Below are 27264 nucleotides of genomic sequence, written 5' to 3' on the forward strand. Positions count from 1 at the left end.
TTTCTGGGGTGGCTGGGGGCAGATGTTTTTAGCCACGGGGGGGCCAATAACCATGGACCCTCTCTAGGCTATTAATATCTGCCCCCAGTCACTGGCTTTACCACTCTGGCGGAGAAAATTGCGCGGGAGCCCACGCCAATTTTTTCCGCCATTTAACCCTTTATTTCAGCAGCTACAGCGCTGAAATTTTGCACATACACACTACTAACATTAGTAGTGTGGAATATCCAAAAAAAAGGGGATATGAGATGGTTTACTGTATGTAAACCATGTCTCATATCATGTCGGGTTTGTGAAGGAGAAGGAAAAAGCCGGCAATTGAATTAGCGGCTTTTAAGCTATCTAGCGCTGCATTAAATATAAATATACATATATAGGTGTCTCACTGACATATATATGTATATATACACATTCTATGTGTATATATCTAGTCTATTCTAACCTGTCAGTGTGATTTAACTGTACACCGCGCTAAATTGCCGGCTTTTCAAAGGACACCGGTGCGTAAAAATCGGACAGAACTCGAATGGTGCGAGTGCTGTGCGATTTTTTTCTCGCACCCATTGACTTGCATTGGCGAGTCTCGTCCGAGACTTGCAGCAAATCGCAGCAGGCTGCGATTTTTTTCTCAGTCCGATTTCGGCTGAGAAAAAAAGCGCAAATGAAAAGACACCTATTGAATAACATTGGTCCGAGTGCAATCCGATTTTTTATCGGATTGCACTCGTCCGTTTTCCTCGCCAGTGGAAATGAGCCCTTAAAGGGAATTTGTCAGCAGGTTTTGCTCCCTCATCTGAGAGCAGCCTGGTGTAGGCAAAGAAGCTGAAACCAACCATGTACCAGTCAGTCCATAGACAGTGAGCTGCTTATCACAGGAGGGGGCAATGTTAATCTCTTAGGCTATGTGCACACGTCAGGATTTCTTGCAGAAATTCCCTGAACAAAACCAGACATTTTCTGCAAGAAATCCGCATCCGTTTTTTTTGCGGATTTTTTGCATTTTTTTCCGAAGATTTCCCAATGCAATAATATAGTGGGAAATCCGCAAAATTAATGAACATGCTGCGTTTTTTTACCACGATGCGTTTTGTTCGTGGAAGAAAAACGTCAACATATGCACAAAAATTGCGGAATGCATAAATGGTGGGATGCATGTGTATGCATTTTTTAAGGGTTTTTATTGCATTTTTATAGCGAAAAACCCAAAAAATCCTGAACGTGTGCATACAGCCTTAGTGATACATACTTCACAGTCAGTAAACAGCAGCACTGTGACATCCCTGAATTCTGTGTTTCAGCCTCTATCTTCTGCTGTCTTCAGATTACATAGCAAAAACCTGCTGACAGATTCCCTTTAACAGAGGCAAACCAAGTTATACAAAAAACCCTGATGAAAATAAAACAAAGTTAACATTACATAATCATAATACATAAAATTACTTGAAGTAGGTGACTGACAATATTTGTCCAAACAGATTATTTTTTTTTTTTTCATTTAAAAGGAGTTTTCCAGTCTAAACAAGTTTGTGTAGTGCGGTTTAGCTCCAGCGATTAAGTGATCTGCACAGCTGTGGGAATGGAACAACTAGCTGCACAATCACTTCCTTCAGTAGAACATTGCACATGACGACTGTACATCACATACCGGAGGTCACGTAACAACCACTCAGACTGGCAACAGAGCAGGAAACTGACAGGGAGCATAACATATACGGTCAGGATTCGGCAGTCTGGGAGACGCACTACACAAACGTATGTTATACTAAAGGAATACACAGTGCCTTGCAAAAGTATTCGGCCCCCTGGAACTCTTCAACCTTTTCCCACATATCATGCTTTAAACATAAAGATACCAAATGTACATTTTTGGTGAAGAATCAACAAGTGGAACAATTGTGAAGTTGAATGAAATTTATTGGTCATTTTACATTTTTTTGGAAATTCAAAAACTGAAAAGTGGGGCGTGCAATATTATTCGGCCCCTTTACTTTCAGTGCAGCAAACTCACTCCAGAAGTTCATTGTGGATCTCTGAATGATCCAATGTTGTCCTAAATGCCTAATGATGATAAATATAATCCACCTGTGTGTAGTCAAGTCTCCGTATAAATGCACCTGCTCAGTGATAGTCTCAGAGTTCTGTTTGAAGCACAGAGAGCATCATGAAGACCAAGGAACACAACAGGCAGGTCCGTGATACTGTTGTGGAGAAGTTTAAAGCCGGATTTGGATACAAAATGATTTCCAAAACTTTAAACATCCCAAGGAGCACTGTGCAAGTGATCATATTGAAATGGAAGGAGTATCATACCACTGCAAATCTACCAAGACCTGGCCATCCCTCTAAACTTTCATCTCAAACAAGGAGAAGATCAGAGATGCAGCCAAGAGGCCCATGATCACTCTGGATGAACTGCAGAGATCTAAAGCCGAGGTGGGAAAGTCTGTCCATAGGACATCAATCAGTCGTACACTGCACAAATCTGGCCTTTATGGAAGAGTGGCAAGAAGAAAGCCATTTCTCAAAGATATCCATAAAAAAATGTCATTTAAAGTGTGCAACAAGCCACCTGGGAGACACACCAAACATGTGGAAGGAGGTGCTCTCGTCAGATGAAACCAAAATCAAACTTTTTGGCAACGATGCCAAACGATATGTTTGGCGTAAAAGCAACACAGCTCCTCACCCTGAACACACCATCCCCACTGTCAAACATGGTGGTGGCAGCATCATGGTTTGGGCCTGCTTTTCTTCAGCAGGGACAGGGAAGATGGTTAAAATTGATGGAAGATGGATGGAGCCAAATACAGGACCATTCTTGAAGAAAACCTGTTGGAGTCTGCAAAAGACCTGAGACTGGGACGGAGATTTGTCTTCCAACAAGACAATGAACCCCAACACAAAGAAAAATCTACAATGGAATGGTTCACAAATAAATGTATCCAGGTGTTAGAATGGCCAAGTCAAAGTCCTGACCTCAATCCAATTGAGAATCTGTGGAAAGAGCTGAAAACTGCTGTTCACAAACGATCTCCATCAAACCTCCCTGAGCTCGAGCTGTTTGCCGAGGAAGAATGGGCAAGAATTTCAGTCTCTCGGTGTACAAAACTGATAGAGACATACCCCAAGTGACTTGCAGCTGTAATCGCAGCAAAAGGTGGCGCAATAAAGTATTAAGTTAAAGGGGACGAATAATATTGCACGCCCCACTTTTCAGTTTTTGAATTTCCACAAAAATTTAAAATAACCAATAAATGTTCAACTTCACAATTGTCTTCCACTTGTTGTTGATTCTTCAGCAAAAATTTACATTTAGTATCTTTATGTTTGAAGCATGATATGTGGGAAAACGTTGTAAAGTTCCAGGGAGCCGAATACTTTCGCAAGGCACTGTACAACCTCAAAGACCCAGAAAAAAAAATTAAAAAGGTCCAGTGAAAAGAAGTTCTTTCTATGGATGATAACTTTGGATAAGAGCTTATCTGAATAACCATAGCGCTTCCCGAATAGCTGCCACTGGAATCCGGATGCCTGGATCGCTCCTGATAATCTGCTGTTCCCAGCTGCATGTGTCGTGGCTGTGTGACAGTCACAACAAACAGGCTCTCCATACATACGTTGTGATTATCACACAGCCACGACACATGCAGCTGCGAACAGCTGATTATCGGGAGCGCTCCAGGTACCCGATGCAGCTATTCGGGAAGCGCTATAGCTATTCAGATATGCACTTATCCGAAGCTATTTGATCATTCCTAGTTATTACCTATCCAGAAGATAGGTGACAATCTACCGACTGGTGGGATTAGGACCCCCCACCCTCCTTCTAGTGATTGGGGCTTACAGTTGGGAATGCCGCTATTTAGCACCTATCCTGTGAATAGACGATAAGAGGATGCTTAGTAGTCTCCATAAAATCTCTCTGTAGCCTTCACTGGAGGACACAGGAAGACATGGGAAATCTGCATCCACATGGAAGGTGACACAAAGAATACATCTTAAAGGGGTTGGCCGGTTTACAATGACAAGTCTGCAATCACTGTGTGCACTGCAAGGATTTGCCAGTGTGCGTGCTGGGAATGGCAATCAAGTATACAGTAAGCATATTCGTGGTCAGAACCAGTCTAGTGGGCGCAGCCTCACAATACATACTTGACCGCCAGGAACGGCGCAGACACTGGCAAATCCTCGCAGCACACACAGTGAGTGCGGACTTGTCCTTTAAGACAAAAGTTAGATGCTCCCCAACAGAATACACCTGGTCTTCTGACACCCAGCTGTCAGTGAAAAAGCAGTAGAAAAGTGTTGTGTCCCACAATGAAGGTTATGAGAAAGTTTTTATGGTGACTACCAAAATTCCTCTTTTCGCAGAGGCTCCATTAGGGGACACAGGAAATAAGTGAGGTCTTAAAACAGTCTCTGTTTTGACAAAACTAATATTTCAGAAGATGGCTCACAGAAAAAAGGACACAAACTCAAAAAACATCACAGAAAAAGAAATGGCGTTGCTACCAACACTAAGTCTGATTACAAATGGAGTAGCAGGATGTAGTACACCGCTTGCGAGGCCCTACACCAAGTAGGAGGACCCTTGACGTGGGATGCGAGCATGCGGATTTTGGCCAAAAAATATGCAATGTAATATATTTTCTACATTATTTTTCACCTTTTTATTGCACATTTTTCTATTTTTTATGAAGGATACAGCTAGGCCCGTTATTGTTGGTAGGGGGTACTGGGGTGTCTGTTCTTGTGGGGGTGCACTTATATGGTGCTGGGCAACTTGCCTGATCTAATAGTATGGGCGTCATCAATAGGCTGTAAGCCAAATACTGTGCATCACACATACCTGTGTGACTGGCACCATATGCAGGCCTCATCTGTGTGCGTTTTTAATATTTGGTAGCCACCCCCTCCATGAATTGATAGGATTGCGAGTGGCTCTTTTCATCTGTATTTTGCACCTGTGCTGCCACCACCTTTATTGTGGTGATCTACTGCATCCTGCTATTGCATTTGTAATCTGACCTGGAGGTGGCAAGCACCTTTTTTCTGTAATATTGCAGAATAGCAGTCCCTCAGGTTACCACTGATGCTCGCAGTAGCCTTTTGCCACGACTTGTGTTAACCGACGCAAAGGCAAGAGCTTTGCAAATATGTGAACAGCATAGAGATGTACTGCCAGGAGACTTCTACCACTTGGGTGGAGTGAGCCATACCCTGGCTTAGCCCGATCTTCTGCAAAGGCATACCAGGAGGACAAACAAGGCATCCAAATATCTGAATGGAGCCATGGGAGACTGTAGAGCTGCACAGAACGGACCACATGAAATAGTGTAAGAACCTCTTAGGGTACTGTCACACAGTGCAATTTTGATCGCTACGACTGTACGATCCGTGACGTTCCAGCGATATCGTTACGATATCGCAGTGTCTGACACGCAGCAGCGATCAGGGACCCTGCTGAGAATCGTACGTCGTAGCACATCGTTTGAAACTTTCTTTCGTCGCTGGATCTCCCGCTGTCATCGCTGGATCGTTGTGTGTGACAGCGATCCAGCGATGCGTTCGCTGGTAACCAGGGTAAACATCGGGTTACTAAGCGCAGGGCCGCGCTTAGTAACCCGATGTTTACCGTGGTTACCAGCGTAAAAGTAAAAAAAAAAAAACCGTACATACTCACCATCTGATGTCTGTCAGGTCCCTTGCAGTCTGCTTCCCTCTCTGACTGAGTGCAGCCATACAGTGAGAGCAGAGCGCAGCGGTGACGTCACCGCTGTGATCTGCTCTCACTTTCCGGCCGGCGCTCACAGTCAGAGCGGGAAGCAGACTGCAAGCAGGGTGGATTGATTTAAATCACGCCGATTTAAATCATGATTTAAATCACAATTTAAATCAAAAGATTTTTTTCTATTTAAATCGGATCGATTTAAATCATGATTTTAATCATGATTTAAATCACTGATTTAAATCAAAAGGTGTTTTTTTTAATATAAATCACGATTAAAATGAGAAGTGAGAGCAGTGCGCATGTGCGCCCATAGTTACACGGACGAAACTAGGGGCAACGATCTAACGCCAGGGTGAGGGGGGGACCCCAAAGTAAGTAAAAATCTTTTTTGTTCTACTATATGGCAATAGGTAGGTGTTTAAAAGCAGCATGTCTTAATTGTATAAACTATTAATAGCCTCCACATTTTGTTCATACTGCCCCTTTAATTCCACACTTCTAGCTTGGTTTCACTTTTGGTTTAGTTTCTTTTTCCATTCAGTTGACATGCCCAAACTTGTTGGATAGTCAGCAGTACTTGGCTGTAGTAACAATCAAACTTCATAAGTGATCTGTGTGAGCCATGGCAGGTCGTAAGAGAGACCCTATTTGGGTTCATTTTGTTGAGATGCCAGCAGCAGATCTTGGAAAGAAAGGTGCAAGAGCAAAGTGCAAATACTGTCAAAAGGATATCCAAGGACTTGTTTGCCGTTTGAAATCACATTATGAAAACTGCAACCAGAAGGGAAATGAAGATGTTGATAGTGAAGTGTTTCTTTGGTCATCTTCATCACCGCACTTCTCATGATGTTGCCTCATTCACGCCACCAGGCCTTGCATCTCTTTGTTGCATCGTTTGCATTTTGCACGCATGCCTGCCTTACCGATAGGCGAAGGAGCTTCATTAAAATATTCCCAAACTGGGTCTCCTTTACGGCCTGCTGCCATTATAAGGAAAGAATGTAATAAACCTCAGATCGTACACACAAACAGATCCAGACTTGTCTGTCTGTGGCTATGCTGCAGTATTGTGCTCAAAGTTTCACTTTCATTTTTTTGTCTGCTTGCCCTTCCTCCTCAAAACACTTAGATTCACATTCTTCTTGTGTTGTGCAGATCTATTCCACTCCAAACAATCAGAAACATATTGTCTAACTTCTTGGACTTGGCACTGAAGGGGTTGATTCTGTATTCATAGGTTTGTAGAACAATAGGATTAAGGTCTTTTTCTCAACTCTGTTCATGTTGTAACATTTTTGCCATGAAGAAGAGGCTGGGACCTCTGCGGAGTCAAATTCAGTTTTGAGAACTGCGTAAGTAAAGCGAGCGTCTGTGATAATATAGGAGAGAAACTGCCCACTAATCCTACAGAAACCTCTGGAAGAGCATGGCATTGTGAATGTTACACATATACAGCCTTTATTCTACTGAGTTAAACAACTCAGCTTTATCTCATGATGGAAGAACCTTTGGATGGTAAAATATTTTCCTCAAAAAGCAGTTTATTGAAAAAAATCCGATTTAAATCAAAAAAATCCGATTTAAATCAAAAAAATCCGATTTTTTTGATTTTTTTTTAAAAAACATTGATTTTTATCCACCCTGACTGCAAGGGACCTGACAGACATCAGATGGCGAGTATGTACGGTTTGTTTTTTTTTACTTTTACGCTGGTAACCACGGTAAACATCGGGTTACTAAGCGCGGCCCTGCGCTTAGTAACCCGATGTTTACCCTGGTTACCCGGGGACTTCGGCATCGCTCCAGCGCCGTGATTGCAAAGTGTGACCGCAGTCTACGACGCTGGAGCGATACTCATACGACGCTGCGACGTCACGGATCGTGCCGTCGTAGCGACGAAAATTGCACGGTGTGACAGTACCCTTAACGAAAAGAGAGGATAAGCGCCTGAGATACAAGGTGGCCCGACCCCAGGATGCATGAGATTGTCAATAACAGTATCTGATAAGAAATGACTAAAGGACTCTTACTGGCTGTAGAAGCCTAAAAGAGTGTGACGCACCAGCATCTCTCACTGCAAGGTACAAAAAGACTAGCTGAGTAAGGCAGTCACCTCTGCTTCTCCAAGGGAAAAGTTCCCTGCTAAAAGTAGGAATCACAACCAAAATGGTTCCATCCTCCAAAATGGAGCCCAAGAAAGCTGGAGCAAGGCTACCTGGAATACTAAGGGTATGTGCACACGTTGCGGATTTGGCTGCGGATCCGCAGCAGTTTTCCATGCGTTGTACAGTACCATGTAAACCTATGGAAAACCAAATCTGCAGTGCACATGCTGCGGAAAATTCCACGCGGGAACGCAGTGGTTTATTTTCCACAGCAGGTCAATTCATTGTGCGGATTCTGCAGCGCTTTACACCTATTCTATAATAGGAATCAGCAGGTGTAAAAACGCAGGCGAAATCTGCACAAAATCCACAGGTAAAACTCATTCTACAGAATACGCGGTGAACAATCTACAACGGAATCCGCAACGTGTGCACATACCCTAAGGCTATGTGCACACGTAGAATGGTCCACTGCGGATTTTTCTGCAGCGGATTTGATAAATCCGCAGGGCAAAAACACTGCGTTTTCCCTGCGGATTTCCCGCGGTTTTTATGCAGATTCCACTGCGGTTTACACCTGCGGTTTTCTATTATGGAGCAGGTGTAAAACCGCTGCGATTCCGCACAAAGTATTGACATGCTGAGGAATGTACCCCGCAGCGTTTCCGCGCATTTTTTCCGCAGCATGTGCATTGTGGATTGCGTTTCCCATAGGTTTACATTGTACTGTACAACACATGGGAAACTGCTGCGGAACGCAGCAAAATCCACAGCGTGTGCACATAGCCTTAAAGTTTATGCCAAGCTGAGCCGTCTCTTCCAGAGGATAAAAATCCGGTTGGAAGTTAGACAAGTGCACCAAAAGTGCTGCAATTTCACCAAACTAATAGGTTTCGTAGGTCTGACTCATTCAAGGAAGAAAGGTCTCAGTAAGCTGTACTTTTTCAACAAGGACGAATTTAGAGAACAGTCTGGTCAGAATGCGCAAAACGACCTACAAAGGGTTCTGGTCTGACTCGTCCAGGACAGTGGTCAGGGTACCGACTAGATTGTGTGCGTCGTTAGTGCTAATAAAAGCCTCACTTGTTGTATTGACTCACTATGAAGGAACACCTGCCCTGGGAGGTGGTCACAGTTCCACCAAAATCGATTACAAGTCACCTCCTGCTGAGGAGTCTCAGCTCCATGGTAGGATACACTCAAGGGAGAGATCAGAGTAGTCTGGTCCGTTAGCATCAGAAACTACCTGGTTTATATTCGCAATAGGCCCTGCTGAGGGAGAGGGAGAGGGAGAGAGAGACAGAGACAGAGAGAGAGAGACCAAAATACAGTCAGGTTCATTTGGTGATAAACCTGGCTGGAAAGTCTCTGCTTGTAGATCGGAAATACCCTGGTAAGAGGACTGTGAACCGTGTGGTTTGCTTGTGTGATATGACCCAACAGAGAAGACACTGCTTAAAAGGAAACTGTCAACAGGATTGTGCACAGTAACCGTCTGTATCAGGTCAGCACCGTTATACTGATGAAATCCGGCTTGTGGTTGTTGTTTATTCTTTTATTTTCAGTTAATGAGATTCTCATGCTCTGGGGATGGGGGGGGTTTATGTGGCGCTCTAATTATATATTCACCAGTATGGCTTCTGATAGGTCACTGATCCCTCACTGACCCGTAGGTTTATATCATGAATATTATATAACTTGGGGGGGGGGGAAAGAAACCTTCTGCAGGCAGGCGCCAGCACTGCAGCATGATCACATATGTCATGTTTATAATTAATTTCTTTGCTGTTCTCCAGATATTCCTAAAAAAAAAAAAAAAGTTTGAAAATGGCTATGCCTGTGCAGTAGTAGCTATCAGTGATCCCATAGCTGCTACAGGCACAGGCGCCGTTTTCAAACTTTTTTTTTTTTTAAACAACTTTTTTTTTTAGGAATATAGAACAGCAAAGAAATTATAGACATTACATTTGAGGAGGAAAGATTTTCTTTTTCTCTAACAAGATGGCACAGCGGGCGCCTGCGCAATAAGAGCTATTAGATCACCAAGAGCTGCTACTGCACACACATGGCCGCGCCATTTTCAAACAGATTTTTTTTTTTTTTTTTTTTAAAGGGAACCTGTCACCCCCCCCCCCCCCCAAGCATTTGAAACTAAAAGAGCCACCTTGTGCAGCAGTAATGCTGCATTCTGACAAGGTGGCTCTTTTAGTCATTGGTGCTGTAACTGCAGAAATAATCCGTTTTGTAATTTGTCCCAAATACCTTTCTTCAGTCCCGGAGGCAGGCCTTTCCCCCCCTGCTGCAGACGCCACACAGCCGTCACTCAAATCTTCTTGGCGCCGCCTCCTCACCGCTGTTTTGAAATGATGCGGCGCCTGCGCTCTTATCCCCTGCCTGGTGCAGGCGCAGTGAGCGCTGGCCGTCTGTCCTCATATGCAGTCCAGCTGACTGTGCCTGCGCGGCCGCCCTGCCTGTGAATCCCAGCCCCGCAATGTGAATAAATCAGAAGTCACTGCAGGGCTGGGAATCACAAGCAGGGCGGCCGTGCAGGCGCAGTCAGCTGGGCTGCATGTGAGGAAACACGGGCAGCGCTCACTGCGCCTGCACCAGGCAGGGGATAAGAACGCAGGCGCCGGCTATTTTCAAAACAGCGGTGAAGAGGCGGCGCCCGGCGCCAAGATGATACGAGCGACAGCTGTGTGGCGTCTGCAGCAGGGGGGGAAAGGCCTGCCTCCAGGACTGAAGAGAAAGGTATTTGGGACAAATTACAAAACGGATTATTTCTGCAGTTACAGCACCAATGACTAAAAGAGCCACCTTGTCAGAATGCAGCATTACTGCTGCACAAGGTGGCTCTTTTAGTTTCAAACGCCTGGGGGGGGGTGACAGGTTCCCTTTAAAGAATCAGGAGAACAGCACAGAAATTAATTAGAAACACATTACATAGTTGGAGCGCCCCCACGTTAAGGGCAATGGGGTACTCGGTACTAGGTCTATCTCTCTCTCAATTCAGGGGATGTCACGGTGGCTGACTCGGTCCGTGGTCCTTTTGAGGGGCGTCCAATTAAAGGTGTAAAGTTTGTCTGGTGTTCGTGACGCCACCTGTGGTATTCGGTCAGGGTGACCGACGCTGCTAGGGGTCCGCTGGGGTGATGGAGTGGCAGCTAGATGGTATACCTTCCCACAGGTGAAGTATGTCCCCAGGGCTTCCCAGAAGTGTAGGTGGTGATGGTGGACGTTGTAAGGCGCAATGAATAACGAGGACACAAAGGTTGCAGTCTCTTTACCTTTTACTGAAGACTTCAGCGTCCACAGTCCAGAGTTCCGTTCACAGGGCAGGCAGAATCCGGCCGGTCCGAAGGCACATCCAGAGTCCCCTTATCCAGGTGGAAATCAGTAGCCTTCCTACTAGCGCCTGTGTGTTGTAGTCCCTCCCTGCTGAGCACCACAGGATAGTCCTCACAACTTTCGTGGATGTTTCTGATGTTCTCTCTCTCTGTCCCCCAGATGGTATGGCTAGGACAACCCGTATGACTGGGATAGCCTGGGGCTTGTTTATAGGGACCCTAGAGACGCCCCGACCCCCACAATTTGCCACCGTGTCTTCTTAGGTATTAAGGTCGGGCAGCCAACTTGGAATTGACTGTCCTGCCGGTCTCTGAAGTAATGCATAGAGTCAATTACTCCCTTGGTGTTCCGGCCACCGGCTACGCGCCTCGGAAGGAGGCTGACGATCTTGGGGCAGAACTCCTCCCGGTATTATCTCCTTGTGCTGTGACTTCGTTTCTCACTCTCCACAATACAATTCCTTTCTTGTCCTTTCTTAGGATGCTGCCGCACGTGGGGCAGGCGCAGCTCCGTGTCTTTCTGTCTCGCTAGGCCTCTGTCAGGATCCCACCCCTGACAGGGACCCTCTGTCTGCAGCTCAGATGTTCCTCCTTTCCCCTTGTCTGCCTGACAGGTGCTCCTGGGTCAAACCCAGGCAGCTTCTGACTCACTTCCTATCCAACCCACCAGTTTTACCCGTATGTGAGGAGTGCCCTAATAGATAGAAGCAAGGCTCCCCCCTGGTGGACTGGAGTGTGAAGTGTAGTGTGTGATTTGTTATACCTGGCAAGGTGAACTCCTTTAGTACCATCAGACGTAATATCACTCCCCCTGGCGGAAGAGCGACATTACTGCAACGACCAGGACTCTGGGGCGCTGCATATGCAATCATGCTGCAGCGCAAGCGCCACCGCTGGCCCCTGCCTGCAAAAGGGCAAGACATATAATATTCATTATATAAACTAGGGGGCAGGTCTGTGAGGGATCAGTAACCTGTCTGCATTATGAATACCTAATCAAGGTACCACATGAAGACACTCACAGGCCACCCTGGAGTATGAGCATATCATTAACTCAAAACTGAAAATAAAGATTAAACAACAACCACAAGACGGATTTCATCAACCAAGGATTTTTTTTATATGTATAACGACGCCGACCTGACCGTGTCTGTAGGTTACTGTGCACAATCCTGCTAACAGGTTCCCTTTAAAGGTTGAACCTCACTCTGATTCCAAGTACAGTCAGATTTGCTTGCCAAGTTATGTTCTACTGAGAGACCTCTGCTTAATAGTTCGACCCCACTGGGAGAGTACACCGAGTGTTCTGTCAAATTGAGGAAGGAACTTAAAAAGGTCCAACCCCTTAGTGACGGAGCCAATTTGCAGCTTAATGACTGGGCCAATTTTTACAATTCTGACCACGGTCACTTTATGAGGTAATAACTCTGGAACGCTTTAACGGATCCTGCTGATTCGGAGATTGTTTTTTCGTGACATATACTTCATGTTAGTGGTAAAATTTCTTCAATATGACTTGCGTTTATTTATGAAAAATAATAAACACAGAAATGGCGAAAATTTGTAAAATTTAGCAATTTTCAAACTTTGAATTTTTATGCCATTAAATCAGAGAGATGTCACAAAAAATTCTTAATAAATTACATTTCCCATATATCAGCACAATTTTGGAAACAAATTTTTTTTTTTTGTTAGGAAGTTATAAGGCTCTGTGCACACGATTATTTGGGTGCAGAATTTTCCGCATCTCCTGGTAGAAAACGCAGGTTAAGATTTGATGCGGTTTTTATGTGGATTTTGTGCGTTTTTGCTGCGGATTTCATGCGTTTTTTACCCCTGCGGATTTCTATAATGGAAGGGTGCAGAAACGCCGCAGAGCCGCACAAAAGAAGTGACATGCTACTTCTTTTAATCAGCTGCATTTTCCATGTGGAATTTTCCGCACCATTAGCACAGCATTTTTTTTCCTATTGATTTATAATGTATGGTAAATCACTTTGCGGATGTGCAGCGTTTCTGCGCGGAAAAAAACGCTGTGGACCCGCAGTAAATCCACAGCCTAAGGCTATGTGCACACGTAGGGAGGGTTCTCTGCCGGTTCTTCCGCAGCGGATTTGATAAATCTGCAGGGCAAAACCGCTGCGGTTATCCCTGCAGATTTATCGCGGTTTGTTTTGTGGTTTCCGCTGCGGATTTACTCCTACTATTGATGCTGCATATGCAGCAATATGCAGCATCAATAGTAATGTTAAAAATAATTAAAAAATGGTTATACTCACCCTCTGATGTCCCGATCTCCTCGGCGCTGCACACGGTGGTCCGATTCCAAAGATGCTGTGCCGAGAAGGACCTTCGTGACGTCACGGTCATGTGACAGCGACGTCACCGCAGGTCCTGCTCGCACAGCAACCCTGCGACCGGACGGCCGCGTGCAGCGCTGAGAGGTGAGCATATCATTATTTTCTATTTTTTTTTTTTTTTTTTTTATACACAAATATGGTTCCCAGGGCTCTCCTCCACCCCGGGTACCATCTGCACATGATCCGCTTACTTCCCGCATCGTGGGCACAGCCCCATGCGGGAAGTAAGCGGATCAATGCTTTCCTATGTGTGCAGAATTGCCGCGATTCCGCACAAAGAAGTGACATGCTGCGGAATGTAAACCGCTGCGTTTCTGCGCGGTTTTTCCCGCAGCATCTGCACAGCGGATTGCAGTTTCCATAGGTTTACATTGAACTGTAAACGCAAGGGAAACTTCTGCAGCATCAAAATCGCAACGTGTGCACATAGCCTAAGAGTTAAAAGTTGAGAAAATAAAGAAGTTAGTTTCTGCCGGGGAAAAAAAATAAATAAACAAAAATAAATAAAAAAAAATGGACACAGGCCTGCGTTTCAGACTTGTTTTTGCCTGCCTCCCACATGACACTAAGCTAAACTTAATAGCTGGGTATTGGAGGAGAGGACATACATACATTATATATATATTTTCTTAGGTGTCAGCAGACCTCCCATGGTTTCACACGTCTCCCAATAACGTCCAAGGAAGGTCCTTTGTGCACAAACCCCTTGTAGCAATTCCACGGCTTGTAAAGCAGAGCACCATAATCCACATCACTTATAAGAAACTTACATTTGGTTGAATGAAATTGAGCAGCTTGCTTCCCTTCATGTTGTGTCCACGGTGATGGAACAATTGTCCTTTTTGTAAAAAACTAAATCCATAAAACAAAATGGTCAGTAGCAGCAATATCACCGGTGTAACACTCCTGCTCCCATGTTCTGTATGCAGATCACTGGATGTTGGGCATCTGAATGCACATTACTTACTTCTTCTATGGCCTTTTGTCTTCTATCTTCTATCTCTTTATCCAACCTAAGTAAGAAATAAAAGGGGCCATGAAGTCAGAATAGTATGTGTACCACAGGCTTCTCAAATTCTGTAAGGCGAACCACAGCAGGATACAAGTTTTAAAAATCGTACAAATATTTTCTCCTGCCTTTATGATAGGAATGTACCATGTTTCTATAAGGCTACCGATTCCTGACCCTGTGCCCATCTAGCATGTCAGACTGTCACCAAGGTCGGGTCCAAACAGGCTTATGAAAAATAATACACCTTTTAGTCCGGACAAAAAATAAATAAATTCATCCATGTCTGCTTTTGACATCTGTTTTACACATCAACCATTTAAAAGAAAAAAAAAAAACAAAACAAATCTAGAAACTAGACAAAGCAGCTCATCTCCGCTGCCCCATTATTTTACATTAGTCTGTAATGGCTTTTCACAAGGGAGCACATGGATCAAAAACGTGGCCTATATGTGAAATTCCTGCCCCTGTAAATGTGGCCACTGCAGACCTCCGTGTGTAGGGATCGGGACACAGACAGCGAGATGCCCATTCACAGCACAAGATGCACACTATATGGACAGACGCTTTAGGACACAATTGGTGCATTCACATTTTTCTTTCAGTCCCATTGCCACAGGAGTATAAAATCCAGCCCCTGCCAGGCAGACGGCCTCTGCTAACACTGGTCATATAGCGCTCACTGAGCGGACTACTAGGATGCCACCACTGTAACACGTAGGTTAATGACATGTCATTCCTGTGAAATAGTCCACAATCAACTGCGAGTGGTAGTATTGAAAAGTGGAAGAGTTTAGGAACCAAAGCAAGGAAGCAAAGTGGACGACCACGTAAGGTTAGTGTGTGGTCACAGATCGCAGAGTCACATAGTTCACAGAAGTTGCCAACGCTCTGCTGGCTCAATTACTAAACTAAGAAGAACCCAAGCAGTCATAGATCCAAAAAAACGTCAACAACTTTATTAAATATATATAAAAAATTGTATACAGCCAAAACGGATATGTGGGGCTAAAAGATGGCATGAGATGTAGCCAGCATCAATGGTTGCCCAAGGTGGGGTGTCCCCCTGGATACAAGGTGTACAAATGTTTAAACACTCAGTAAATAGATATGTATTGCCATGTGGCAAGAGTACAAAACAAGTCATTCATATGCCATAATCAAAATCACATAATACCTTGTGATGGAACAGACTCCAGGAGTCACCCGCCCACCCCGACGCGTGTTCCGGTAATAGTACCTTCCTCAAGGGGCTTCATCTCATGCCATCTTTTAGCCCCATATATCCATTTTGTCTGTATACAATTTTTTATATATATTTAATAAAGGTTTTGAATTTTTTTGGATCTATGACTGCTTGGGTTCTTAGTTTAATTATGCGGTTTGTAGTTGTCCTAATCATATCCATGTATGGTGGTGGGCTAATATAACTAATATAGTGGAATTGGAGATTTTCTGTTCCCACCACCTATAATGTTCATCAGAATATGGTTACATGGCTCAATTACTGCACAGCTCCAAACATCCTCTTAGAACATTTTACCGTATTTTTCGGATTATGACACTTTTTCCCACCCAAAACTTGGGGGGGGGGAATGGGGGTGCGTCTTATAATGTGGATATACCCTACCAGGATCGATGCTGCAGGCCGCAGGCTGGGATGAGGGGGTGTTCGGCAGTGATGTGGGTTGGGGGGGGGGGGGGGGGGGTCTGCTGGCATTTTGTAAAAGGCCAGAGCCCCCGCAGTTCCATGGTTTCCTGTGCGGTGGACTCCGGGAAAATGTCACCAAGATCTCACTGGACACCCCAGCAGCACCACCAGACATCGGACCACCCTCTCATCCCAGCCTGCAGCATCACCCCACTCCTGTCGCCTCCAGCAGCGACCCTGGTACCCCACTTCACCGCAGCCACCACCCCCGGTAAGCAATAAGACTCATGGATTATAAGAAGCACCACCATTTTCTAAAAAAAATTCCTATTTTTCTCCTCAAAATTTGGGGGTGCGTCTTTTAATCCGAAAAATACAGTATTTTTCTTTTCAGTCAGCCTTACAGCCAGTGTTATGGGACTGTGGACAGGACTGTATGGGTGGCACAGTTTTTTGGAAGGTCAATTCAGCTGTAACTGTTAATTGGATTGATGTAAAAAAAAAAAAAAAATACAACTTGTGGGCACTATACAAGCCATTAGTAAGGAGAGCCTGTGGGGAAGGTCGGCCACAATACAGTTTTGTGGTAATGACTAGAGCTGAGTAATAGAATTCACTGGACCCGAGGCCATGTCTGGTAGCTGCAGCAGCTGGACCCAGAACACTGCAAACTTCTTAGAAACTGCAGGCATCTTGGGTGTCTCTTCTAATTAGGTTGCCCCTGAGACATCATGACAAATCCTTGCAACATGATGTTGTGCATTATCATGCTGCAACATGAGATAATGATCTTGGATGAATGTCACAACAATGGGCCTCAGGATCTAGTCACGGTATCTCTGTGTATTCAAAATGGCATCAATAAAACGCACCTGTGTTCATTGTCCATAATAAACGCCTGCCCATACCACAACCCCACCACCACCACGGGTCACTCAATTCGCAACACTGAAATCAGCCAACTGTTCATCCCCCCACACCATACACGCAGTCTGCCAGCTGCCCTGTACAGCCATTCATCCGTGAAGAGAACACCTCTCCAATGTACCAGACATCATAGAATGTGAGCATTTGCACACTCAGATTAGTTTCAATGACGAACTGCAGTCAGGTAGAGACCCCGATGAGGATGACAAACCTGCAGATGAAGCTTCCCTGAGATGGTTTCTAACATATTTGGTTATGTAAACTAATTGTTGCAGCGGCTCTCTGGGTGGATGGTCTCAGACGATCTTGGAGGTGAAGATGCTGGATGTTGAGGTCCTGGGCTGGTGTGGTTACCCATTGTCTGTGCTTGTGAGTCCGGATGGATGTACTGCCAAATTCTCTGAAATGCCTTCGAACATGGCTTATGAGAAATGAACATTCAATTTACGGGCAATAGCTTTGGTGGACATTCCACCAAAGGCAAATGCACACTCCCTCAAAACTTGCGACATCTGTGGCATTCTGCTGTGTGATAAAACTGCACATTTTAGAGTGGTCTTTTATTGTGGCCAGGCTAAAGGTACCTTCACACTGAACAACTTAACAACGATATCGCTAGCGATCCGTGACGTTGCAGCGTCCTGGATAGCGATATCGTTGTTTGACACGCAGCAGCGATCAGGATCCTGCTGTGACATCGTTGGTCGGAGCTAGAAGGCCAGCACCTTATTTCGTCGCTGGATCACCCGCTGACATCGCTGAGTCGGCGTGTGTGACGCTGATTCAGTGATGTCTTTACTGGTAACCAGGGTAAACATTGGGTTACTAAGCGCAGGGCCGCGCTTAGTAACCTGATATTTACCCTGGTTACCATTGTAAATGTAAAAAAAAAAAAAAAACACTACATACTTACATTCCGGTGTCTGTCGGGTCCCCTGGCGTCCGCTTTCCTGCACTGTGTCAGCGCCGGCCGGCCGTAAAGCAGGGGCACAGCGGTGACGTCACCGCTCTGCTTTAGGGCCGGCGCTTACACGGTGCAGGGAAGCAGAACGCCGGTGGACGCGACAGACACCGGAATGTAAGTATGTAGTGTTTGGTTTTTTTTACATTTACACTGGTAACCGGGGTAAACATCGGGTTACTAAGCGCGGCCCTGCGCTTAGTAACCCGATGTTTACCCTGGTTACCCAGGGACTTCGGCATCGTTGGTCGCTGGAGAGCGGTCTGTGTGACAGCTCTCCAGCGACCACACAATGACGAAACAGCGACGCTGCAGCGATCGGCATCGTTGTCTATATCGCTGCAGCGTCGCTTAGTGTGACGGTACCTTTAGACACACCTGTGCAAAATCAGGTGTCTGATCAGCATCTTGATATGCCACAAATGTGAGGTGGATGGATTATCTCGGCAAAGGACAAGTGCTCACTAACCCAGATTTCAGCAAAGTTGTGAAGAATATTTGAGAGAAAAAGGGCATAGAAAAAGTCTTGGATATTTGAGATAAGCTCTTGAAAGGTGGGAGCAATAACAAAAGTGTTGTGTTTATGTTTTTGTTCAGTGTATATTCACAGTTTAAATCACTCTTATTTCCCCCATGAATATGGAAATTCCAATGGTAGAAGAGTGAGATTCTATAAGGTGCTGTCAGCTGGTATTATCAGAATGTGTAGAGCTTGATTCTTTTCTCAAATTGTCTTCTTTGTTAGTTGCAAAAAGTAAGACAAAAACATCCAATGAAATATAAGGTATTACAAGTTCTAAAACTAAGGTGCTTTTGACTTTGAGCCAAAGTTTTCATCAGTAAATAGCTTTATACCTGATAAAGACTTTAGTTCAAAGTAGAAAACGCATTCATTTTAGCAATTTTCATACCTTATATTTTAATGGATGCAGTAGTTTTTCTTTATGCAAATAAGCCAATTTGAGAAAAGACTGAAGCTCCAGCCATTCTGATAATATCAGCTGACAGCGCCTGATAGAACCTCATATTTCTACTTTTGGAATTCATCTGCTATACGCACGGTACACCTTTCCATGGAAATTCAGATAAAGAAGCAAGCAGCAGCCAACTAATACAGAATTGTGTTATGCTTTTTTGCACAGCTAACAAGATAACCACAGAAATATACATCATTCTCTTTTAACCCATCAGGCTTTCAGTAGGCAGCGCCTCACCTATCCTTATCCTTTTTATATTGCATATTGCATTGTCACTCTGAATATCTGCCCTAAGCAGCAAATGAGCAGTCACACCGGTGATGCATTGACATTACCAAGGATTTATGACGTTCTTCAGGATATGATCTTTTGCCATGTAGGAATATGGAGCATACAGGTGGTTAAGGTAAATACTTTCAGGTAATAATAGTCTGGAGTTGTCAGTTTCTGACTGATCGTATTTTTAAAAAGGGTAAAACTATTGCTTATCCTGATCATACATGCTTAATCATGACACAAGTGGCCTCTCATAAAATTAGGAGTGGACCATCAAAGGACATGGCTTACGTAAAAGGACGGGGCACAATTTTAATTTAGGCACTCTGTATTAATTTCCAATCCTAGATCAGTCTCCTATCTTAATTTCAGACCCTAACGTAGGCCTCTATATTACCATCAAACTTCAGATGCCTTTATTATTTTCAGATCCCAGACCAGTAATATATAATCCAAGATCATACCTCCCAAATATATATAGACCTATCAATACTGATATCAGACCTTCGTTATATCCTTTTTTTTTTTTTAAATCAGATACATTTTTATTTAACCAAATTCAAGGTACAAGGCAATAAAACAAAAATCGCAATGAGAACAACATTAACAATGGTCATTAGTTTCAGAACTTCCCTTCCTCCTCCCCATCCCCCCATTACATACACGAGCAGCGAATAATGCATGGTATAACCTAAGTTCAGGGCCATCTCTCCACCCAAGGTGTCCATAGTGTCTCAAACGTTCTTATACTTTTTCTCTTAACATAATGTTTTTTCCATATTCACAATAGAGTCAGACGGTCTGAGAAATTCCCTCAACGTTGGCGGATCTTCATTTATCCAGTATCTGGCGATTATTTTCCGCGCAATATATAATAATCTAGCTATTGCCACCTTATATTTATTATGTACCCAGCCCTCCTCCACACATCCCAGTGTACACACCACAGGATCCCTCTCAATCCTACAACCATACGCTCCTCCTATGGCATTAAGCACCGCTGTCCAATATGGGTTCAGATTTGGACACTGCCATAACATATGAAGAATTCCAGCCCCCTCCACCGGCACCGAGGACACTCAGAGGTCTGTCTCAGACCCGCCCTATACAGCCGATCAGGAGTCCTATATACTCTATGGAGTACATATATCTGCGAGAGTCTGCCCGGCTCACTCAGCAATAATCGGGGTATACCATAACATACCTCCCAACCTTTGTAGATGGGAAAGAGGGACAAAGTTTGCGTCGCGCAACGCGGCAAATTTTAGGCCACGCCTCTGACCACACCCATTCATAATTAGTCACACCCATATCCACGTCCCAACCACACCCATTTAGCACTGCTGATCACTCTGTTTTATATACAATAATTATAAACAAAAAAAATAAGGCCACACAGTGCTCCATACGGTATAATGACCCCACATGATGCTCCATACGGTATAATGGCCACACAGTGCTCCATAGTGTATAATGGCCACACATGATGCTCCATAGTGTATAATGGCCACACATGATGCTCCATAGTGTATAATGGCTGCACATGATGCTCAATACTGTATAATGGCCACACATGATGCTCCATAGTGTATAATGGCCACACATGATGCTCAATGTATAATGGTCACACAGTGCTCCATACTGTGTAATGATCCCACATGATGTTCAATACTGCATAATGGCCACACATGATGCTCCATACTGTATAATGACCACACATGATGCTCCATCTATCTATCTATATATATATATATAATTGTCTAAGGGTTTTTCCGTCTGTCTGTCTGTCCAGTTTATTCATTCGCTGATTGGTCGAGGCCGCCTGGGTCTCGACCAATCAGCAACGGGCACAGTATTGCCGTAGAAATCCCGCGTCTCTGATTGGTCGAGGCCGCCAGGCCTCGACCAATCAGCGACGGGCACAGCATGGCGACGATGATGTCATAATGGAAATCCCGCGTCTCTGATTGGTCGAGGCTGCCAGGCCTCGACCAATCAGCGACGGGCACAGTATCGACGTAGATGTCATAATGGTTGCCATGGCGACGATGATGTCAAAAAGGTTGCCTCGACCAATCAGCGACGGGCACAGTCGGAATCATCATTGTCCATATACTACGGGGACATGCATATTCTAGAATACCCGATGCGTTAGAATCAGGCCACAATCTAGTACTGTATAATGGCCATTGGCCTGCACATGATGCTTCATACTGTATAACGACCACACGATGCTCAATACTGTATAATGGCCACACAGTTCTCCATACTGTACAATGATCCCACATGATCCCCCTCACTCCTGTATGCATGGCTCATCTCCCTCCCATCCCATATACATGGCTCATATCCCCCCCCCTCCTGTATGCATGGCTCATATTTCCCCTCCTGTATGCATGGCTCATATTCCCCCCCCTGAATGCATGGCTCATATTCCCCCCCCCCCCCCGAATGCATGGCTCATATTCCCCTCCCCCCCTGTATGCATGGCTCATATTCCCCTCCCCCCCTGTATGCATGGCTCATATTCCCCTCCCCCCCTGTATGCATGGCTCATATTCCCCTCCCCCCGTATGCATGGCTCATTCCCCTCCCCCTGTATGCATGGCTCATATTCCCCCCCCCCTGTATGCATGGCTCATATTTCTCCCCCCCCCCTGTATGCATGGCTTATATTCCCCCCCCCCCTGTATGCATGGCTCATATTTCCCCCCCCCCCCCTGTATGCATGGCTCATATTCCCCCACGAATGCATGGCTCATATTCCCCCCCCCTGAATGCAAGGCTCATATTCCCCCCCTGTATGCATGGCTCATATTCCCCCCTGGATGCATGGCTTATCTCTCCACCCCCCCGCTCCTGCTCCCATCTAGCATGGCGCGCCGGCTTATGTCCTCCTTCATCCCCCCGTCCCTCATACTCACCTGTCTCACATCGCGCAGCCGCGCCGACATCCCCCTCGCTCTGTCCCGACTCCCGGCGCAGCGCCTTCTTCCTGCGTGAGCGGTCACGTGATACCGCTCATTAAGGTCATGAATATGCGCATATTCATGACCTTAATGAGCGATACCACGTGACCGCTCACGCAGGACGAGCTGTGTACGCCGAGACCAGGCATCGCTGGAGCAAGGTGAGGTATCGTCTTCAAGCAGGGAGGGCCGGCGGGGGGCGGGATCAGAGCGTTCCGTGCTGGACAGCGGGGCGAAGCAACAAAACCGGGACAGTCCCGCACAATGAGGGACGGTTGGGAGCTATGCCATAATTATCACTTCCCATTTATCTTTCTCTATCCTACCCAATTCCTCCTCCCATTTCCCCTGTGCTCTAATAGGACAATTATTTATAAAAGTATGCATTAGATCCTTATAAATGCCCGACACTACCCTTTTGTTCCCCCCTCTGCGCAGACATAATCAATATATCCTTGTGACTCTCCATATTCATCGTCTTGTTCTGCGTAACATAAGCATGCCAAAACTGCCCATATTAAAATCTGCAGACCTCCAGTAGCCCATAATCCCCCTGCAACTTTCCTAAGGGCCCCAGTCCCTGCGCGTCCTGCACCTAAACCATGTACTGTATTCCCAGTCTCATCCAATTTTTAAATTCTCCCATTTTAACAAATTCCGGTAGAGTCTCGTTTTGCCATATCGGGGAAAAAATTGTCAAATGCTCAAAACCCCTAATCTTTTTAATTGCCTCCCAGACTATGTATCAGCGCTAAAGTAGGATACACCAAACCCATCTTCCTGACACTTCCAGCCTCCAACCCCTGAACCAAGGGATCCCTCCCCAGCACCCGGACCAAGACCCTTTGCATTAAACCAGCCCCAGACACATCCCTCCACTCCCTCATCTGTTGGCCCTGAGCAGCTAAAAAATAAATCCAAGGGTTCGGAAGCGCCAGACCTTCGTTATATTCATTACACAGCCTGCAATGACCCTACTGCCTCCTCACCAATACTGAAGCTACCGCCTCACCAACACCGGAGTTGCTGCAACCCCCCAACCTACTGTCTCCATCCCCACCATCCTGTAGAAGGTAAGCCCGCAAGGGCAGGGTCGTCACCCCTCTGTATCAGGCTGTAATTGCTAGTTTGCTTACTGTAAGTGATATCTGTAATTTGTATGTAACCCCTTCTCATGTACAGCACCATGGTATCAATGGTGCTATATAAATAATAATAATAAATAATAATAAAGGTTGAGGAGCCTACTAACCAAAAAGAACAGCTACGATGCCGGCAGGTAGAGGGAAATTTGCAGTGTTCTGGATACGGCTGCTGCCAGGTACATTTTACTCAACTCTAGTTACTGTATGAGCAGTGGAGATTTTAGAGGTTATTGGTCTGGTGTAATAGATGTTCCTCATGCCTAAACTGCTGCCAACTCCCACCGAGGGCACTGGCTTGATGGGTACGATATACACAATTAAGGTGAATATAAGTGGGCATATTCTCATCTCAGTAAGTGATGTTATGTCGCTATGATATACCATGGCCTAACTCCTTAACCACATATGATGGAAACATACGTCATATGTCGTGTCCCTGCCTTTGATGCAGGCTCTCAAGCCGAGCCCACATATTTGGTATCGGTGCACTCATAAAAGTCTGAGCTATCAAAATATACAATAAATTAATCCAATCGGTAAATGGCGTCACAAAAAAGAAAAGCAAAATGCTAGAATTAGGGTTTTTTTGGCAGCCGCAACATTGCAAAAAAAAAGGCAATCAAAACATCGTATCTACCCCAAAATGGTATCTGGAAAGTGACACGTACAAATGTCCTATAATCTGCCAATGAGCATTTCTATGTTGTTACATTTCCTTAGAACTTTTATTTTTAAGGTAGAAAGAATAAAGGAACTTACTTGGCATGGCTTAAATACAAAGCTTGCCGATGAATGTCCTCAGGGTCAATGTCAACAGGGTTTATTGCAGCAAGCTGATCGATTGACCACCTGAACTGACGCGGAGTCTAGAAATAAAACAAATATACGATTCAATGAGTTGTAACGCTGAATTCCCCACCAAGAAAACCTCTCTCTATAATCTTGTAGGGCACTTAGACATTTATCAGACCTCCTCTCTGATGTCAGCAGCTTGGGCAGTCTTTTCTCATTAAAGGAGATCCTACAGGAATATATTTCAAGTGAGGAAATACTTGCCCTTAAAGAGATTTTCCCGTGAACAAAGTACATTTTAAATCAATAAGTTAAAGTTTAAAGCATAAGTGCATATACGGTGACACAGCAGCTGCTCGGTTTTGTCCCTGTTTGTTTTATCACAGTAGCGAGTATTTCTGCATTGTCATCAGCCCTCGGAGCTCATCATAAATCAAGTCAGTGACACAAGAGCTCATATGTTACTGACTTGATTTATGATGAGCTCACGTGACTGGTGACACATCAGAAACACTCACTCCTGTGATAAAACAAATAGGCAGTGAACCGTTTCCTCACACAAACAAGTACTTGAGAGTCCCTGCCATGTTACCAGTATATGCACTTATGCTTCCTTCCTTGACCATGATTTGTGTATGAATGACCATAAGCTGCAGATGCTCTGCATGGTCAGACATAGCAAATAAGACCGTACACAGTAGGGGCACATTTATAAGACTATACTGTATCAGCACAGGAATATATATTTTTTAAACACATCCAATTGTGGAATCTAATATATAATTGCCTGGAATACTACTTCCTGCAATTTGTGCCAACTTCCGTGGCTTTGTCCGGAGCTAATGTCCGGAGCTAAGTGACGTCACCAGTGTCCTACACCCAGGCAGAGCACAGGGGCCCCAGGCAGAGCACAGTGGGCCCAGGCAGAGCACAGTGGGCCCAGGCAGAGCACAGGGGCCCCAGGCAGAGCACAGGGGCCCCAGGCAGCATATGGGGCCCCAGGCAGAGCACAGGGGCCCCAAGCAGCATATGGGGCCCCAGGCAGAGCACAGGGGCCCCAGGCAGCATATGGGGCCCCAGGCAGAGCACAGGGGCCCCAGGCAGCATATGGGGCCCCAGGCAGAGCACAGTGGCCCCAGGCAGAGCACACACCAAATCGGAGGCCGAGGGGCCCCGCCCACCAAATCGGAGGCCGAGGGACCCCGCCCACCAAATCGGAGGCCGAGGGACCCCGCCCACCAAATCGGAGGCCGAGGGACCCCGCCCACCAAATCGGAGGCCGAGGGGCCCCGCCCACCAAATCGGAGGCCGAGGGTCCCCGCCCACCAAATCGGAGGCCGAGGGTCCCCGCCCACCACATCGGAGGCCGAGCGGCCCCGCCCACCACATCGGAGGCCGAGGGTCCTGGCCCCGCCCACCACATCGGAGGCCGAGGGTCCCCGCCCACCACATCGGAGGCCGAGGGTCCCCGCCCACCACATCGGAGGCCGAGGGTCCCCGCCCACCACATCGGAGGCCGAGGGTCCCCGCCCACCACATCGGAGGCCGAGGGTCCCCGCCCACCACATCGGAGGCCGAGGGTCCCCGCCCACCACATCGGAGGCCGAGGGTCCCCGCCCACCACATCGGAGGCCGAGGGTCCCCGCCCACCACATCGGAGGCCGATGGTCCCCGCCCACCAAATCGGAGGCCGAGGGTCCCCGCCCACCAAATCGGAGGCCGAGGGTCCCCGCCCACCAAATCGGAGGCCGAGGGTCCCCGCCCACCAAATCGGAGGCCGAGAGTCCCCGCCCACCAAATCGGAGGCCGAGGGGCCCCGCCAACCAAATCGGAGGCTGAGGGGCTTCGCCAACCAAATCGGAGGCCGAGGAGCCCCGCCCACCAAATCGAAGGCCGAGCGGCCCCGCCCACCAAATCGAAGGCCGAGCGGCCCCGCCCACCAAATCGGAGGCCGAGGGTCCCCGCCCACCAAATCGGAGGCCGGTCCCCGCCCACCAAATCGGAGGCCGGTCCCCGCCCACCAAATCAGAGGCCGAGAGTCCCCACCCACCAAATCGGAGGATGAGGGGCCCCACCAACCAAATCGGAGGCCGAGGAGCCCCGCCCACCAAAAGTAAGTGCGGCCCCAAAAGTAAGTGCGCCCCCGGGTGCAAAAGTAAGTGCGCCCCCGGGTGCAAAAGTAAGTGCGCCCCCGGGTGCAAAAGTAAGTGCGCCCCCGGGTGCAAAAGTAAGTGCGCCCCCGGGTGCAAAAGTAAGTGCGCCCCCGGGTGCAAAAGTAAGTGCGCCCCCGGGTGCAAAAGTAAGTGCGCCCCCGGGTGCGAAAGTAAGCGCGCCCCCGGCCCCGTGTGCAAAAGTAAGCGCGCCCCCCAGTCCCGTGTGTGAAAAGTGCTGCTGTAAAGCTGGTAGCGCTGTTCAAGCACCATGTATTTCCTTCAGGAAATGCCCATCTAATATATAATTGCCTAGAATACTACTTCCTGCAATTTGTGCCAGCTTCCGTGGCTTTGTCCGGAGCTAATGTCCGGAGCTAATGTCCGGAGCTAATGTCCGGAGCTAATGTCCGGAGCTAAGTGACGTCACCAGTGTCCTACACCCAGGCAGAGCACAGGGGCCCCAGGCAGCATATGGGGCCCCAGGCAGAGCACAGTGGCCCCAGGCAGAGCACAGGGGCCCCAGGCAGCATATGGGGCCCCAGGCAGAGCACAGGGGCCCCAGGCAGCCTATGGGGCCCCAGGCAGAGCACAGGGGCCCCAGGCAGCCTATGGGGCCCCAGGCAGAGCACAGGGGCCCCAGGCAGCATATGGGGCCCCAGGCAGAGCACAGGGGCCCCAGGCAGCATATGGGGCCCCAGGCAGAGCACAGGGGCCCCAGGCAGAGCACAGGGGCCCCAGGCAGAGCACAGGGGCCCCAGGCAGAGCACAGGGGCCCCAGGCAGCATATGGGGCCCCAGGCAGAGCACAGTGGTCCCAGGCAGTTTATGGGGTCCCAGGCAGAGCACAGTGGCCCCAGGCAGA

The 27264-nt window shown here is 46.7% G+C and overlaps 1 protein-coding gene across 3 annotated transcripts in view; it reads right to left on the reverse strand.

The window, feature by feature from the left end:
* Positions 1–27264, reverse strand: part of BORA (BORA aurora kinase A activator) — a 62827-nt gene that overhangs the window by 19170 nt on the left and 16393 nt on the right. For all 3 annotated transcript variants that reach the window (XR_013223968.1, XM_077297255.1, XM_077297254.1), the window contains exons 3-5: positions 24218–24324; positions 14511–14556; positions 14314–14395 (exon numbers count right to left, since the gene is read on the reverse strand). Coding sequence is in view for 2 of the 3 variants with exons in the window: in XM_077297255.1 (XP_077153370.1) it covers positions 14314–14395; positions 14511–14556; positions 24218–24324 (235 nt within the window). In the remaining variant the exon portion in view is untranslated. The remainder of the gene's footprint in view (positions 1–14313; positions 14396–14510; positions 14557–24217; positions 24325–27264) is intronic.

The sequence above is a fragment of the Ranitomeya variabilis genome, chromosome 3 (genome assembly GCF_051348905.1).
Source record: "Ranitomeya variabilis isolate aRanVar5 chromosome 3, aRanVar5.hap1, whole genome shotgun sequence".
Classification (NCBI taxonomy): domain Eukaryota; kingdom Metazoa; phylum Chordata; class Amphibia; order Anura; family Dendrobatidae; genus Ranitomeya; species Ranitomeya variabilis.